The following is a 19,169-nucleotide window of genomic DNA, read 5'->3' as shown; positions in this document are numbered from 1 at the left end:
AGAATGTATAAATCATTAGGTTTCTAATTTGAATTATTGCAGGTTTTACTGAACATGCTATTATTGTAAAATTATACCTATAACCAGTTGTAATTTATCTTCTCTGATATTGATGATCATCAGTGTTTTACCAATTTTCTCTTCCTCTCCTTCCTCCATCTCTTCTGCAAGTGCTTAATTTTGCCGCATTATTAGCCCTACAGTACAATGTCCAAATGACCTTCGAGTTGCAATTGAATTGTAAAGCTGTACAGGAAGTATTGTCAAGTAATGGAGGATATTGTTGCAGCTGACCCCCTTTCCTGTCAAAGGCTTGAAGGTATTAAGTTGATCTATAATGCCCCTTTTCCACCTGAAATCAACTAACTGAATGCTGATTTAGAAAAATACTTTCTACCTTTAGATCTCTATGGCCAGTTGTCAAATGCCACCATAAACAAAACCTTTTGGATATTTTAAAGATTTTTTTAAATTATGTTCACTGTGCTACTACCAAATTAGTGATGCTAGAGCTCATTGAAAACTCAATGGGTGTGTTTAGATTGCCATTGATGCTTACACTGCTAGTTCTAATTCACTTAGTAGTGTCTAATCCAAGGCTTTAGCAAAATGAGAGGAGAAAATCCTTTGTTGCTTCGTATACAGTGGATAGAAGTTTACATGTGGTATTGTTGACTTCTGTTTTTATGTTTTGATAGGTTTTGCCATTTATTCAAACATAGTCAAAGAACTTTAGGCTTCTTTTTGTTATGGCAAATGTGACCGATTTTGTTCTGTTGTACCAGGATGTCCACTACAGGAAGTGGGATTTCAAGATCGTTTCAGCTAATGCAAATTCTAAGCAGTTTTATTTTTTCCTCACGTGTTTCTTTACTGATGCTAAGCTGGTTCATAGGGTAGTGACAGTCTTTCTGCTTACTTTTTGATGAGGTCTGCATTGATTCAATGTCTACCCATAACTTACTAGCAGTTTCATCTTGAAAGTAATCAGACACTTCAAGCCATTTGGTTTAAAATAGAGCCATAGACCTGCAATATTGTACCGTAAGTGCAATCACTAAACCATAGAGTATTTGTTTATCTTGGCTGCAGGTAATAACCAAATACCCTGCAGTTAATGACTGAGGTTATGAAGCATTAGAGGCTTGGAGTAACTTCTGATTAGTTTGTTGCAGAGAATTAAAGCAATTGCAGAGAAATTTTATTTCATTTAAATCTTTTTTGTTTGCCACAAACTCTTTCCCATTTCTGTAAAAAAAACTACTGGTGCGAGCTTGTGTTGGACAATGTGAGTTTGAGTATGTTGTATTAAACTGGGCTAGCAGTGACAAACTATTGGTAAAATATATTGGAATAATCACAGAACTGTATCATCATCCTGCAGTTTTTGCATTCCAGGAACTGGTCTGTACTTCATTCTTTAAATACTGTAGTCGCAAAGACGTGACCACAAACTCAGAAATGTAGATTTACAAAGAATATACAGCATGGAAACAGGACCCTCAGCCCAAATAGTCCATGCCGGAGTTTATATTCCAAATAAGTCTCCACCCATTCCTCACTCCCTATTATACCTTTCTCTTACCCTCTCCCTCATGTTGAGGTCTTTCTTCCTTTTGCATGCATCTATACTATCTGATTCAACCACCGCTTCAGGCAGAGTTCAACATTCTCATTAGGGAGGGAGGTTGCAATTTCAGGGTTATTTCTGGTTTAGTAATTCCTGTACACAAGACTTTATTCACTAACGTACATTAGTAACAATGGCAGCATTTGATGACGATTATTTAATCACTTCAAACCACTTGATGCTGGGATGTTGATTCTAAAACCTGGTATTAGAAATTACATTTTAGGGAGGGTTAATTTGAAACTATAAAGTCAGGCTTTTGACTTAACATTTAGAGATACTAAATATTTTCAGTTTCCATTTTTTTATTAGGTGAGTGTTTGTTTTCAATCGCTTAGACCCCACACACAATTTTAAAAGGTTATTTTCCATCTATCACAGTAGCTAAAACTACATATCCAGTTATTTACCTTGTAACTCTGTAACCAACGCTATTATGACCATTTAGATCATTGGGTGTATCTAGCACTTGCGTGTGTTAAATTTGTACAATAAATGGTTGTGTGTAATATCAGCACAAAGCAGAAATGGAAGAGGGGTGAGGTGCAGCCAGTGACGAGAGCACGGTGAGAAAAAGGCAGAGGTGCACGGATGGAACATGTTCCTAGACAGGGTAACTTTCATGAGAAGGAATGAGTTTGTGAAGCAGATTCAGGCAAGCCAAGAATATCTATATGCTCTTCCAGAGTGAGGTTGTGAGCGGGTGGACGTTTTGTCTGGCAGTTTGGAGGGGAAAGGGTGGGGAGGAGTTTGGAGCAGTATATTCCTAAGTAGTGGGTGAGTGGGTCTTGCAGCAGGAAAGAGAAGTAAGTCAGCACTCATGGCTGCTCAGATAGGCAACGATGTTTTAAGCTTGTTCTAGGCTGGCATGTCAAGGGGTAACCGCTGACCCATACCCTAGATTCCAAATAAAGCTCTTGACTGCACTTGCTGTACTTGGTTTAATAGATTTGTTTATTATTTCTGGAAGTAACTGTATTGGACGATTGGGGTGACAGCAAGTCAAAGTCACAAAGATTTCTCTGACTGGTTTCATGAGAAATCAATCCTCAATCCTGAACCTGGTAGCATATTCCATGACTGACTTTCTAGGATTCCCTTTTCCATTTGTTTTGGTTCTGTCACAAATTGATTTTAGGGAGGTGAGAACTGGATTACTTGGTCCAATCTGGTATTTGATCCGAGTCTATAGAATTTCATCAGGCACCAAAGAAGCTTTTACATCTGACTTCCGCATACAAATGGATGTATTTTAAATTCCTTATACAAAAAGTATTCTGCTCTGTTAGTTCATGTGATTTGGCAGGGATTAAAAGACAGGCTGGTTTTCAAACCTGATGTTGAAATATTACATATTGAAATGAGTAAGATTGCCCCAGCCATGTTTTTATTGCCTGCAGCTTGGAACAAAACCAGTTTTGCTGCATTACTCATGGTTTGTAGAAATCAGGATGCAACTCTCAAATGCCAGTGTCTTGTGTAAATAAGTGCTTAACCCAGCTGGGACAACATGTCTGTTTTCATTTGTGCCACAGTCGTGTCCCAGCATTCAATAACCAAACCATCTCAGCACATTTATGCTTATTCCAAAGTTTTTTCATTCTTAAGTTTAATAATTCTGACCGGTTAATTTATATTACCATGTTGTTGCTCTTGGTGGGTAAGCCAACACTCATGTTATACGGACAGGTTTGGGTTTGTGGGTTTGCATCCAGTCCGTGCTGCATTAACCAATCTCAGACAGAACTATCGTTAGCTTCAAAATTCCTCCCCATTACTAGTTGACCCATGCTGGAAAGTGCATGTGTGGATGTCTGGTGAGGACAAGTTTGGCTGGACTGTGATGGTCAAATAGCCCTCTGAAACTTGCATTGAGTCTCACGCATTAAGAATGGCAGCAGTAATGTATGGAACTATACCCCTGGAAAACAGTCAGAACTTTCACAAAGGAGGGGAGGGGGAGAGCCCAAATGTTTGTTGACTAAATCTCAATGAAAAAAAACATTTTCTTTTAAAGCTGCCTACCAACATGACTTCACAAAGACCTCAACGTACAATGTCCCGATCGGGGGAAAGTTTATACAAATCACTAGGATTGGAGAAAGGAGCCACACCAGAGGAAATCAAAAAGGCATACAGGTACACAGTCTTATCCTAAATTGGCATTCCAATCTAACCAGTGGGATTGGTTCACACAAGTTTATTATTTTCTTATCCAATTTATCTTGCTAAAGTTCCTTATCAGTGTCTTAGTTAACAAGTGAATTATTTGCGACTTTCTGGTGATTGCTTAAATGGGAATGTTTTGCAATATCATAAGATATACAGCACAAAATTCCCCCAAATGTTTATGTTGTCCCTTCAAGTACCTTTTCAGTTCAAATGCAAGGATTACAGTTATATTTAGAATGTTACTATCTGACCTTAAATAACGTTTTGTTAAACATTTTATGATCTAACAATCATCTGTGGGAAATTGTATCCAATCTCTCCTTTAAAAACTCTTCCAGTCACAATACTTTCCCAATGCTGTGTTTGTAAATGTATGGTTTATGAGCTTCTTTGTGTCCTGTGGAAATAACCATAGGTTAATATTTATAAGCTCCGGCTCAAGGATTTCATCTGCAGGCATGGGTTAACTTCCACTTGCAGGTGATACCCAACTATTATCTCTCTGCTTCTACCCTCGACACCAGGACCAGTTTTTTCTGAAGTCAAGGGTGAAGGCAGAGAGATAGTGACAGAGTTTCTGTCAGACATCAAGACCTGGATGAGAGCCAATTTTCTCCAGTTCAATGTTGACAAGACCGAGGCTCTCTTGCTTGGCTCCCTTCAGAGCCTCTGCACGTCAGGTGCTGACAGCATTACTCTTCATGGATGCACAAACCACCTCATGAGCCAGTAAGAAACCTCGGTGCCTTGTTCGACCCTCACCTTTACAACATTGCCCACTATCTCACCCCTCAGGCTGCTGAGATCTTCATCCATGTTTTCATTATGTCCAGCCTTGACTATGCTAACTCCCTGCTCGCTGGACTTCCCAACTCTTCCCTCCACAAGCTGCAAATTATTCAGAACTCTGCAGCTTATGTCCTTTCCCGTACTAAGTTCTGTGACCCAATCACCTCCCATCCTCACCTGGGTCCATTGGCTCCCCATCCCTCAGGGGATCAAGTTTAAGGTTCTAGTCTTCGCCTTTTAAAGCCCTTCATGGTTTTGCTCCACCCCAACTCTGTAACCTACCAAGCTGTTACCAGCCTGTCCTCTCCCTCTGGTCGGAAGGCACTAGTCTGCTCCATGTCCCCCACCTTGCCTGCCCCCACCCTCTGAGACTTCATCCCATAGCCCCTCTGCGTCGACTCCTCCCTCTGCGTCGACTCCTCCCTCTGCGTCGACTCCTCCCTCTGCGTCGACTCCTCCCTCTGCGTCGACTCCTCCCTCTGCGTCGACTCCTCCCTCTGCGTCGACTCCTCCCTCTGCGTCGACTCCTCCCTCTGCGTCGACTCCTCCCTCTGCGTCGACTCCTCCCTCTGCGTCAACTCCTCCCTCGTCTCCTTCAAGGCCCATCTTGAGACTTTTCTGTTCGACTATACCTTCGGTCATCTTCCCACCCCTTACCCTCTGCCCCTCTTGATTCGAAACCCAAGCTTGGGTGCAAACCCATCACTGTCCATAACCTTGGGACATCTTCCTGACATGAAATGCACTGTATAAGCGCAATTTATTGTTATTTTCCTGAGGATCCTGGCATAATGTATACAAGTCCCAATTTTATGTTAATTTAGTTTTTAAAAATTACAAATAGTAACTCCAGTAGCAGCAGGCTTTGCTGTTTGTTAGGATGACACAATATAACTTAAAGTATAAAATGGGATTGTGTATTTATAGCTCTTAAACTTATCTTTGACATATGGCTGATGACTCAGCTACATTTGGGCTCCCACACTAACGTGTTGATGGCTTTCCCTGGAATTTTTATGACACTTATCACAACAGTAAATGTTCATTGAGTATAGAACAACAATTCCCTTATTCCCCTAGAGCTAATGACTTGCCTGAGATATGGTTCCACAGTTATTGGCAGTCTTCCAGTACCTCAGCTCAAGTATAGGTGGGAGTTGAACTTAATATTTGTGGCTAATGCACCGAGGGAGGATTTGTTGCTGATCTTATGTCTCTTACCTGTGGCTTGAAGATTCTCATGTTCTTGTGTCTAAGACCATTGTCTTAATTTAATATTGTGCAGAATTGTGGACGTCAGCTTTCAATTATAATTTTAAAAAGATAGGAAATCAACTTCCAATTTAACACTCAGATTAATACTATTTTCCAAGCTTCCACACAAGTTAGAATATAATAATTCTTGCATTTGATATAGCACCTGATCACGTCTTCGAGATGTCTCAAAAGTGCTTCACAGAATATACTGTAAAGTAAATTAACTGTATTTTGTGGGCGGAATGCGGCAGCCATTTGCGCACAGCAGTGTCCCACAAACAGTCGTGGATTGAATGACCAAATTAATTTTTTTCAAGGATTATTGCACGTGCTCTGACTACTATACTACAGGACTCTACAAAGTATTCTCTTAGTGTTAAATATCTGATGCTTAAATTTACTGATCTTCTCATTCTTGTGCTGCGCAGTTTACTTTTTTTATGCCGATTGTACTTTGAAGATGATAGCATACACGCAATGTTAGCGATTGCTTCCTGTGGTGGGTTCAAATGTCATCTTTGGTTGCGCCATGACTGTCAGCTAAATAGGTGCTCACTGGCAGCTAAATGTGCTGGTTATTAGAACAATGTCCACATAAGATAGATCTTATCTATGTTGCTGCAAGTGGGTACTACGCTAGAACTTGTCTGAGTGAGGGTGAAGAGAAGATCCAAATGTCAATGGCTTTGTGGAATAGTGTACTTTATGGAAGGATTTGGGTGAGTTGACCGTTTGCCCTTTGCCTCATCATGAATGGGTTGAACATTAACAGTAACAATGTACATATATTTTGCACCTTAAAGGTCATCTCAAAGTGTTTGGCATAGCTGATTCAGAGCTGCAGAGGAGGAGAGATGAAATCAATAGTGCCTTAAAATTGCAGTGAAGCTTCTTCATCTTGCCCAACCCCTCTTAAAATCTGCCCCTGCTTGCATTATGGAGTCCTTGGATCAAATCCACAAATTGGCTGCCAAGTTAATCTGCAATGTATCTTTACTACAATTTTACTATATTTTACAGTAAATCCTGCAAAGTGCTGTAAGGCTCTTGACATGAAAGGCGATGTATTGGATTCAGTGATTTATTATTGGTAAATGTGGTTGTTTCCTAAAATATACAAAAAACAGCAAAAGTTGGCCCCTCAGCACTTCAAACCTGCTTATACTGCATTCCTCAACTCAGCTCCTTTGCTCAGTTGGCTCTGCCCTCCTGCAAGTTCCTCTTTCCCTCTGCTTCACCATTGGTGGCTGCTACCCCCCAAAGCAAAGGAACTCTCTGCCTCAATCCTTCTGCCTTGCCCCTCTTTGCTTGTGTTTGAATTGGACCTAAAGACCTTCCTCTTCGACCGTGCACGCAGTCATATCTCTACACTCTTTGGCTCAGTGTCAGGCTCCATTACGTTAAGTGCTCAGATGCTACCCTGAGTGAGGAGTGTTACATAAATTGAATTTGTTATTGTAAAAATTCTGATGTTTTAAAACTTGATCACACCACTTCATTCACTTTCCAGCATTACTTGACCTTGTGTCTTCCTATTATCGCAGCTTGATCTGCATTACAAAATTCTAAACTGAATATTAACTCACATATTATAGGGACTTGGAGCTACTTGGATATCTTGGTCTTCCCGTAGTGAAATGAGTACTTGCAACATAGGTGGATTGTGATGATATATTTGTTTTGAACATTTGACTTTTAAGCACTGTTAAAAATTCATACCACTTTATTTTCAAATACTTACCAAGCTATTGTAAGATTTGTGATTTTTAGATGCAGTGTCTAAGTGGTCTGATTTTACACTAACTTAAGTATAGCTTAAGGTTAAATTCAAGTTTTGACATAACAGTTTTGGGAGGAAGAATGAGAGGAAATGTATATTAAATTGTAAAACTTTAAAAAGACAAAGAGCAGAGATACATAGGGATTAATGCGTACAAAGCTTCAAAGGTCAGAATGCAAGTTGATAAAAGCTGTGGAGGGGGGAACGCACCATTGAAATCCTAAATTTAATAGGAGCATAGAATACAAGAACAAATGAATAATGCTAAGCTTATAAAAATCATTAGTTAGGCTGCAGTTGGAGTATTGTGTCCAGTTTTGGGCTTCTCACTATAGGAATGATGTCAGGACCATAGAGAGAGTGCAGAGGAGACTTTGCTTGTGAGGAAAGATTGAACAAACGAGCTGTTTTCTCTAGAACAAATAAAGGGTGAGGTGAGACCTGATGGAGATCTTTCCAATAATGAGGGGTTTTGATAAAGTTAAATTATTTAGATTGGTCGGGTAGGTAACGAGAAGGCATTGGTAACTGGAGGGCATAGATTTAACATAATGACAAAGTTTTTTTTACACAAAGTTATTTGGATATTGAATGCCCTTTCTTTGATGGTTCTATGTCATAATCTTTGTAATTGATATAATTAAGACTTTGAATATCCCAAAGGAGAATCGCAACGTTTCTGTGAAGTGCAATGATTGTTTTTGGTGAATATGGCCACCAATTTGCACAGCAGTGTCCCACAAATAGCCGTGAACTGAATGAGCAATTTATCTGGAGGATTGTGGGCCAGAATATTAGGAGAAACTCCCTTTTTTAAATAGTGCAATGGGATCTGTAACATTGAACTACAATTTAATGCCTCATTCAAAGTACAGGATTTCAATGCCGAGCTCCCTCAGCAGTGCACCAGTGACAACCTGGGTCCTGACATGGGACAACCACAACCATTTGACCCAGAGGCTAGAGTGTACCAATTGAGCCTGATAGATGAACTATATTGTGTCTTCCTCATTGGATTTGGCCTCAGGCTATGGGAAAGGCTTGAACCAAAACTGCAGTCAAAAATAGTGATGAATGTAATAATCCTTGCATTTAACATATTTGATCTAGCGCCTTATCACGCCTTCGAGACGTCTCAAAGCGCTTCACAGAATATACTGTATGATGGATTGACTGTATATATTGTAAGTGAATGTACTATAAAATATGATTACAATTCTGTACACTTTAATAGAAAATTAATTGGCTATTAATGGGAAGTGAATTATGGTTAATCCTAATGGATTATGGGTCTGCTTTGTTTTACAGTGTATTTGGAATTGCTCTGAAGTCGAGACCAAACTGGGTCAGTTGTTTTACTTGAACAATTTTTAACCTTCTCTCTTTTACAACCAGAAAACTTGCATTGAAATATCATCCAGACAAGAACCCGGATAATCCTGATGCATCAGAAAAGTTCAAAGAAATCAACAATGCAAATACTATTTTGAACGATGAAAACAAGAGGCGCATCTATGATGAGTATGGCTCAATGGGACTCTACGTTGCTGAGCAATTCGGAGAAGAGAGTGTGAAATATTACTTTTTGGTGAACAAATGTTGGTTTAAGGTGGGTTAGAAATTGATGCACGTTAAGCTAATAATTACAATACCTCAATTTTATACTCATCAATAACAATTGCAAGAAAAATTTGATTTACAATAGACATGCAGTTACTCATCAGTAATGATAATCAAATCTTCAACTACCCAGATATTACCGGTAGCTCAAGCCAGATTAAGCAACAGATGTGAGACCAGAAGGTGCCAGTTTGACTCCTGCTGGCTCCACTCAATTTTGAGGCAGATAAAATGGAGAGCTAATTGGCATCCCCTGAGATTACTAATGCAGGACATTATTGACGATTGCCAAGTTTGTTTATCTTGCCAGTGAGCTATATATTGCCAGACATATATAGACAGGTTTCACAACTTGCTTTGCCTGGAATGGCAGCAATATCATTTGAGAGTTGGCTACAATTATAACTTTTTTTATTAAATAAATGAAAAATAATTGCAGTTGGAATGATTTGCCAGCAGGAATTCTGATTGTTAATCAGTTGTGGCACAGTTTATGTGCTCTTTATCTTCGGGTCTTGACATTTGCTTCAAGGACGTGGAGGATGTTTGATGTGTGAGAGAGTTGAGGGCATTGATCCCTGCGGGATCCTTATGGATTTTGCATAGTGTGGGCAAGCCCAGAATCGTGTTAAAAGTCAATTGAACTGTTATGCATCCTAGTCTTAGGAGCTGTATAGAAAACTGCATTTCCTTAAGTTTTGGGCTAAACCTTCCTTTTGTTATGTGGCAGACACTTGTCGTTTGCTGTGGGATTTTCAGTTGCTGCTGCTGCTGCTGTTGCTGCTGCTTCTGTTGTGGAAAATGCAAACCATCGGGAGAAATGGAAGAATATGATATTATAAATCCTGAAGATTTAGAAGCACAGATTAGAGCAGAGCAATGTCAAGGTGGTGGTGCTGGTAAGTTTGTAAAATTGGACACAATTATCCTTGAAGATGCTTTGTAAACTGTCAATCATTTTTGTTCCATTTACTACCTGGAAAACTGAATCCATTAGTAAGATCTTAAATAACCTTCATAAGTAACCTGTTCTTCATGTCTTCATCCAACTGTTGTCAGCTGTCAGCAAATGTTAGACTAGACAACTGAATTCAAGAAAAAATGGGAAATTCAGCAGTGTTTAAAAATATGCAGAAATCTGGTTCAGACATTGAAAATATTCATGCAGAGTTGAATGAGCATGGATTCAGAGCAAATTGCCAAACAAGAGTTTCTAGATTCTATGTTTTAATGTCTTCACGTTTTGTTGAGAGAGAATACATTAAAAAATAGTATCTAGTAATTCTTGTCTGGGGTAAAATAAATGTTTATTGTTATTTATTTGATTGGTTCCCATATTGTTGAGGTGCCTACAATACATATCACTAAATATGAATACTGCAATAACTTCAGATCTCTGCTGTTGACTGTGAAGTGGCTCTGATTCTGCCTCACCATATTGTACACAAACAAAAGAATTATATTTGTTGACCACTTTGAGATGAGTAACCATTTTAATTTTCTTTAAATTTTGCCCGAGTTACTAATGGCAAAGTTAGATTTTTCAAGCTTAAAAGTGACTTTTCACAGTAACAATTGCTGATATCTTCAGTATTTGTTTTGCTATTGGCACATTGGAAGCCGGGTGGCATGAGAACGTTTGCGTACTGTGGTATTTCGGAAAGAGCAGCATTGATGGTGGCCTGCTTATCTCACCTTAGATACTGGAGGATGCATGGCCCAAGATAAACAAGTAAGGTAATGAGAAAAAGGAAACTTTGTAGGAAATATCTCATTAGTGCAGATCACTTCATGGTTCTTTTGTTGAAACTGAAGATTATTCAGCAAGGGAAGGTCATTTGGTTCCTGGTATCCTAGATAGGATAATTACTCCAGCTTTTCTTATTTGCACAATCTGCCCGAAGTTTAAAGATTTTTTTAACTTTGATTTGCTACGTCTCTGACGTATGGAAACCTTCATAAATCATCGCCTTTTCTTACATTAAGCAATAAAATTATGTCTCTCTCTGGATTGCAGTACAGAGCATCCGTTGAGGTTGGAGGGAATCCTTTAGGTTTATCAGTCTTATTCTCCATAATGTGAAGTGGCACAATATTACAACACAGGATTAATTGTATTCCAGTCTGGAATGCTAATGCCTGAATTTCTAAATTTAACAATCTGACCAAAATGATGATTTGCAGTAAAATCGAGCAGGCATTTCCCTACCATTCACGATGTGGAATCTCTGATGAGATCTGTTTATTTTCATTGAGGCTCTTTTATGTCACCAGTCAGGAGTGTGATTTCTAATTTTAAACAGCTTGGTCCTATCCTGTTGCCTCATGTCAAACAGCTCTGTTAAGGACCCCTTTTGCACTTTAAAACAATTTAAATAAAGACCAAATTGGGTTTTTATTCAAGTATTGTACACTGTAGACTACAAGAAACTAATGTAGGAAATACAATTTTTTCTGTCTTGTCCTTTGATTTCCCAACACTGATGTGAGCTTGAGCCAAAAAGTATCATTTGTTGTTTTACTGGGGTTTAATCCCCTTATATTAAACAGTTGAACTCATTAAAAAAAATCTGACTGCTTCAGCTTTGTTTATGATGTATTGCTGTATTTATGCCTTTATGCATAAATAACTTTATTGAAAGCAATTTAAGTAAATAGCTCTAACTTTACTCTAATTTGGAATCAGATTATTATAGATCAATTATAGAAAATGTCCTAAATATGATACAATCCAAAATTTCACTCTTTAGATCAAAAATAACTAATTTTTATTTCTCTATCTTGTCAATTTCTGACAGTAATTACTGTAACAATTACAATTATCCTACAAACAGCTGAGCGCTAACTGACAACTTCTTACAACTTCAGTACAAGTTAAAACAATTTTCATCCTAAAAATAGGAACTTCTTCCTTACATACACTATATTGAATGTTAACGTAGTTTGATATCCAAATGATTCCTCATTTGTTTATAATTTGCATTCAGCAAAAATAATTTGTGTTTGTACGGTGCCTTTCAAGTAAAGAAGGAGATTCAAACCCGTTACAGATACTGAGTGGGAGTGAAATGGGAATGGTGTCCAAGGCAGAATCTTAAGAGATGTGCAACAAATGGTAACAATAAAATCGATCACCTGCTAATTGGCTGCCCGTCAACAGGATGGTTTAAATATGGCTGGTCCTGTCGCCAGGTCTTTCACCCTACTATCTGCTGCTTTTTTCAGATCGTGTAACTTGTTAAGCATTACTTGTCCAAACTTTCATAAGGCTCATCAATATCTGAATTGCTGTAAAGTGGCCCTGTTTTTTAAAGAATATCCTTCACGCATTTCAAGTGAGATATATCAACCTTGAATTTGAAGCAAAGATTTGACAGAGATTCCACTTGTACACGACTTTGCTCCTTTGAAAACCTTGACAGTCCTGCTCTGTAGAAGCCCTTTAGGTCTGGGATAAAATGCTGAGCTATCTTATGGCTCATTTAGCCTCTAGTTCTAGGATGTCTAACTGGACAATAGCCACCAGGTGTCCTCTTGCACATGCGCAATAAAAAGAAGAGGAAGGAGCAATATTTACCACTTTTTAAATAATAAAGTTCATGTTTTTTTGAGATGCAGGAAATGCTGCATCTGGCGTTGTTTTCAATTGGACTAAATACCTATGTAGTTCTAGCACTTCTTGCTCTTATCTTTTTGATCAGAGGACCATCCTGTTCTAGCTCATATTCACACAACCTTCTGACCTGAAGGCGAGAGTCCTACCAACTGACCAGGTTACTCCTATGCTCACAATAATATAAGGCATTGGGAACAGTGATCAGTGATGGCTATGGAATCATGTCTTCCTCATCTCCATTCACTCCTCTTCATTCACTCTGTGAAAAAGTGGCAGAATCTGAAAACACCCTCAGCTGATCTGAGCTGCAGGCCAATTTAGGCTCAATGCCCAGTGTTTCTTCCTTTCAGGGGAAGACCAGGAGTGAGCACAGAATAAAATCGTTTCAAATCTGCAATCTGTCTGCAAAATTATTGGACTCGGTGTGTAGCTGTCCATGACTCCACTCATCCGTCTCTCATTTGACCTTTTGTGAAGGTGTCTGCAGAACTGAATCAGTTGCTAGAAACAAATCCTTTACCCTTCTCTTTCCACCCCCAGTTCTGCACACCACAGCATGAGCTGTGCTTCTCATTCTGTATGCTAGCAGCACAGCCATATCTGTTTGCAGTTTATTAATTAGCTGCAACTTGATCACCAAATAGCACTCAATTTAAAAATACTTTGCCAAGCCGAAGGAGTGGGTATTTTCGTATTTGCTTCTGTCATGACTGTTCAACTCTTCTGAGGCAGTGGAGGAGTTGCAGAAGAATCCATCAGAATACATAACAAGGCCACAGAGTCACACTTAGTACTAACAGAGAAGTATTATCAAAGGAGATGATTCTCCAGATAATTTCTTTGTTCAGCTAGGTGTTTTGACATGGGTGGAAACCTATACTTGAGTATCCAAGCGAGACAGATTGCCACACATGTATGCTATTGACACAAGGAAAGTTCCCTATGTCTGGGATGGAATGCATTCTCTGGACACACTCTGCTAACCTAACTTCGATGAGCATTAGTCACGGGTTGGCAAGAGCCAAAGTTTGGGGACCCCGAAGTGTGCATTGGAGTACTGCTAGAGTTCAGCCAGCTAAAGCCTTATAACTTGCTGTTCAGAGCATTCCCTGGCAAGCTTCCTGCTGCATGACCAGTGAGGACCACTCTGTCTGTTAGGGCTTTGACTTGCAGGGTTAGTTGGAGTTAGGCGGGAAGAATCCCTGCCCCTGGTGACTGGGCTGCCCCTTCGAGTCCTGCCAACAATCCACACGGGCTGGCTGTTATTGTCGTGCTCTGGTTTACTACGGATGGTCTGGCTCAGGAATCTGAGGGTTGACTGGATTCTGAAAAAATCTGTTACCAAGTAAATCATCTTGGTGCCAGCTAAGCTCAGAAGGAGACCCTGCTTACCCTCCCCTTTCGAGAGATGAAACTACTGAAGTTGGCAAAATATGGCCACTTTATCTAAGTTTGCTGTCTGGGATCAACTATCTCACTTTAAAATCAGGGTGCAAATCATCAAAGTGGTAGTGTGCATCAACAGCAAAGGCTTACCTTCCAATTTACTTGCATGTTATATCATCTACAATGCATACTAAAGGATCTTGTGTATTTCTGCACAAGATCACGTCACAAAATTACTCTTCAATCTTCCAGGATATAATAAAAATCGTTATATTTACATTTGATGCAGCATTCAAGGTGGGAACACATCTTAAAGAGCTTCATAGAATATACCATAATGATCCTGCATTATATAGGCTAGCACAGCAGCCAATTTTTACATGTCAAAATGTCTCACAAACACCATAAAGAAAATGACCAATTTTATTTTCACTGGGGTCAGCGATTTTTCCCGCCTGACTCCAGTTAACCCTCCAAACCAAAGCCCTGTTTCCCACATACTAACCATCCCTTCCTCATCAAGGTGCTGAAACAAGTTGTCCCTCCCAGCCTCACTCCTTCCTTTTCTTATACTCCCTTTTTGAGACCTTCCGAGTTGGTATCTTTCCCAACCACAGCACTGAGACTGCCCTGGTTAAAGTCACTAATGGGCTCTCTTTGTCTCCTTGACCTCTCTGCTGCTTTTGACACCCATCAATTTCCGATCCATCCTTCTCCATGACCTCTCCTGCTGCTCCATGGTTCTGTCCTTTTCTGGTTTTACTCTTACATAAAGTGGGTATTATGCATAATATCAACCTTGTGTCTCTTACTGTTATTTTGAGTCAGATGGCTTGTGAGGTTAGCCTAAAAATTAAAATTGTTCAGAAAAAAATTCAAATGCATTTTAGGTCTCGCATGTGTCTTTGAGATGTGAGAGAAAATGTTTGAGCTATCAGATATTTCACATCAGATGTTAGTTGATATAATATAATAGTAATAATCCTTGCATTTGATATAGTGCCCTATTAAGTCTTCGTGATGTCTCAAAGTGCTTCACAGAATATACTGTAGCGTGAGTTGACTACATTTTGTGGGCAAAACACAGAAGGCATGAATACCAATGTATTGTCTTTTGATTCCTCTGTTTGGATGACTACAATTTAATTGATTGCGCACAGCAGTGTCCCATAAGCAGCCGTGGATGACCAATTGTTTTTTAGATGTTTAGATGGACAGTGACTAACTTTGAAAAAAAACACACAGTGCATTGAGACGTGTTTAAATACTTTATTTTGCGCTATTCATACTTTTGAATTACAAGTGAAATACCTATAGAGTTTTATGTACTATTAAGTGTATGTGTATACTAAAGTTTGTTGAAAGTATGCAAAGTGTACCTGGACTCCTAAATGTTTGTTCTGTATACAGCCTGCCTCCAAATATACAAGTGATTTACTGGGAACAGCAGTACAAACCTAAACAGTGTATTTTTACATGTTCCTAAAGACAGTTCAAAATATTGAAGAGCTGAGATATTTTTTCTGAGGTGTTTTTGTTCCTTTTTCATTCACCAGGTGAAGCAGTTATTATTGTCCAGCCAGTGCCTAGTTCAGCCCCTGAAACTGCAAATGAAACTCAGCAGGCATAACTACTCGTAAGCAGAGAATTTGAGGTTTTTAAACCTCTTGTCTTTGTGAGCATGCAAGCTTGATATGTGAATGCTGCATAACACTTAACACTTATTCAGCTTTACGTTTGTCAGTCATCTCGCTCTACTAATTAGATTGTTAAGGTAACAATGTCTTGTGATCAATCCAGGTAATGCTCATGCAGTATTTTACCATGTTTTAACAGTTTTTGTGTACAAAATGCTTGCTTAGAACATACAATTGTCTGTCTGCATTCATTCATCAAAATGGTGTCAGTACTCTTGAGGATCTGATTTGAAATATTGCTTACACGTTCCTGAAGGCCACACTTTATACTTGCTTTGTGATTATCAAATAATCAGTAACATTAAATATATATATTTAAAGTATTGTTTTCCCTTCTCTTCCTCCACCACCACCATTCCTGTGTATTGTTTCATGAGTGCTCACAGCTCTCCGGAACCTTACTCAGGTGACATTTCTTCACTTGTGAAACTTTTTTTCAAGGCTTCAGGATGTTTTTTCTTCAGTTGATACAAGTCTACTGTGCTCCAAATCAAACTGTTTGTGTTAGCTGTGTTCTCGGGTTACATTACTGAATATCACAACCCTTGTCTGTTTTTCTCTCTAGGTATGCAAACCACCATCATCCTTCAACCACAGTCGGGAGGTGCAGTAACAGGATAAACCCAGCAATCTTAAAACCAAAAACCTGGCTACAATAGTGATGGGTAAAAAAACGCAACCAGGGTTCTGAACATTTATTTCAATTGAGCACATTTGACCAGGGTTCTGAACAATCATTTTAATTTAATGCATATGTTAACTTGCAGATTATGCCAATTTTTCTGAGGAGATTTCATCCAACAAAATTGTGAATGTGTTTTGTAATGTACTGTACAGTCTTGCACTTGTGCGCATGTATCCGAAACACAGAAGAACCAAGACAGTCTTGTGGTATCTAACCTATTTTAAATAAGTGGTTCACTTGGCTTCTTTTTAAAGTCCTGCAGATTTCTTATAGCAGGATTTTAAAAGTGCAGCTATATCAAAAGTCTGTATCAGGCTGAGATTGTTGTACATTTATAGTGCATTCCACTGAAACAAATGCCAGAAATTTATAAGTGATTAAAAACGCTAAGTATTTTCAGTTTGCACTGATTTTAGTCTTTCTGTTCAGTACACTAGCTGTTAATGAAATGCTGCTAATTGAAATTGTATGTATTTTTAGCCTGGAGTACACATTTTGCTATGTTTACCACCAAAACAATCCCTGTTCTGTATCATGCTTGAAATGGTGGCGGTGTCTGTCTTTTAAAGACTGCTGCAGGCTGGAAGAAAAATCATAAAGCTTTCCAATTCATTTGACTTGAATTTTTGATATAAAGAACCCACAGTACTTAAAATGATTTAATATAAAGAGGAGTTTAAATTGGTTGTCGAGTAGAAATATGCAGTACCATTTTTGACATTTGGACAGTTTTGAAATAACTTTTAGAACTACATAGATCCTTTTATTAATTGAGCAATATCTTGCTTGATGACCAGCACCTAGTTTCCAAAAGTTGCTGTTACTTGAATGTTCCTTATACAGTACTGCACTTTTATTAGTGATGTAATTTTTGTGCCAAAATAGGTTATTCATTTAATTGACTGCGCAAGTACATTTAAGTAACTGTGGGTATACTCTAATCTTTATAATTTAGACTGATGGGCCAGCTATATTTGGTTTTTGTTGAGTTGCAGCTACAGTGTATTGTAAAATTGACACTTAACAGCTCTTAAAAATATAAAATGGATCATAACAGCACAAGTTCAATGATTAACCAATTCTTGAGATTCAAACATGTACCATATTTGTTGCAAGTCCAGTGCAGTTAACTTTAATTTGTTGCTATATTTAAATAACGGTTTACAAAAATTGCTATTATAATACTTCTATTTTTTTCCTTTCCTCATTCAATTTCCTAACTAAATTGGATTAGGAAACACTGGGATTCTTTTTTCTTTTCTGACAAAGAGTAATGAATCAGCCATGACAAATGTTTGCTGACTTTCTGTTAACTGTTTACCATTACAATTCCAAATAAGATAAATTTTAAAAAATCGACAAGTTTTTTTTTCCCAGAATGAATTGAAAAGAAGCCAAATTTATAGGATTTGTGTAATTTGCTTTTAATATCTGACACCATTGCATTCATTTGCCCCAGACAAATGATGAACATGATTTTTGCCAAGGATTGTGGCATCTGAGCAAAGGAAATTCAGGAATACATTTATTGCTAACTTTTGTAGTGTGGCAGGATTTGATGCTTTTTTTGTGACAGTCACCATGTGCTCAGACTTTAACATTTTCTACCAAATTGTGTACTCTTAGTCGATAGTTAGTATAGCATGAAAATAATATTGGACTTTACAGATTAACTAGAAACTGAACAAAGTCGGAATCTACTTCACTTATATGATGTGCAATGATGGCTATATTGAGTCTTAAAATCAAGACTGTATTCTCTCAGATGGAGTAAAGGGCTACTTCTGGGCTGCCTCCGAAATAAATTCTTCAGGGACATTGCTCTCCCTTTTGATTTCAAATGATACTTTTATCTAATTAACCCAACAAAATCCTGTTAATTGGTGTGCAGTGATGCTTTGCAGTCCATTTGATTAAAAAAGGCAATCTGTACAAAGTTGAGTCTTATTAATTGTGGGTTTCTTTGTTAGATACACTGTAGCTGTAGATCAATGAATGTAACTAAATTGGATATGCTAACTAAAATTGTTCTTCAGGAATCTTGGAAGTATATTTAATCGAACACAAAAAAATCATTGAGAAATGGCCTGGAATTGGCCACTATTTTTTATTAGTCTATGTAATTGTAAATACAGGAACAAGACTACCCTATGTTCATTGATGCTGTACTATACTTATTACTAATCTTTAAGATATTCATTTAAGATTGTGTATATAGCAATTTTGTTATCAAAGTTTTCATAGTTTGGTGTTTATGAATTACATGTTTACAACTGATGGTACAGCATCATTTGTGGTAAATAAAAGCAGAAAAATTGAAGGTCCTCAAAGCTGCACTATATTGTACCAAATAAGTTCATTCCCAATATGGAATAACCAGATCATTGGCTTTTCAAAACTTCAGGTACCATACTGAAGGTGATAGAAATCAGACCAATGGATGAATCCAACTCAAGTACATTACTTGTAAGGCAGCATGCATTTCCAAGTTCCTATTCAAATCTAGAAACCGAGGAATGTGGTCCCAGCAGGGAAGC

The 19,169-nt window shown here is 38.3% G+C and overlaps 1 protein-coding gene across 2 annotated transcripts in view; it reads left to right on the top strand.

Annotated features, from left to right (window-relative positions):
• The window catches only part of dnajc5ga (DnaJ (Hsp40) homolog, subfamily C, member 5 gamma a), a 28,647-nt gene extending 9,691 nt beyond the window's left edge, over window positions 1-18,956 (top strand). The window contains exons 2-6 of one of the 2 annotated variants that reach the window (XM_007904472.2): window positions 3,648-3,769; window positions 9,024-9,237; window positions 9,979-10,147; window positions 15,807-15,886; window positions 16,513-16,575. In XM_007904472.2, the coding sequence (XP_007902663.1) occupies window positions 3,660-3,769; window positions 9,024-9,237; window positions 9,979-10,147; window positions 15,807-15,880 (567 nt within the window). In that variant the 5' untranslated portion in view covers window positions 3,648-3,659 and the 3' untranslated portion in view covers window positions 15,881-15,886; window positions 16,513-16,575. Of the gene's footprint in view, window positions 1-3,647; window positions 3,770-9,023; window positions 9,238-9,978; window positions 10,148-15,806; window positions 15,887-16,512 lie in introns of both variants that reach the window. The other variant, XM_007904473.2, reaches the window with a different exon arrangement.
• The last annotated feature ends 213 nt before the right edge of the window (window positions 18,957-19,169 follow it).

This window comes from Callorhinchus milii, unplaced genomic scaffold (assembly GCF_018977255.1).
Source record: "Callorhinchus milii isolate IMCB2004 unplaced genomic scaffold, IMCB_Cmil_1.0 Scaffold3, whole genome shotgun sequence".
Classification (NCBI taxonomy): domain Eukaryota; kingdom Metazoa; phylum Chordata; class Chondrichthyes; order Chimaeriformes; family Callorhinchidae; genus Callorhinchus; species Callorhinchus milii.
Note: the sequence above shows the minus strand (reverse complement) of the source record. Positions and strands in the feature narration are given on the sequence as shown.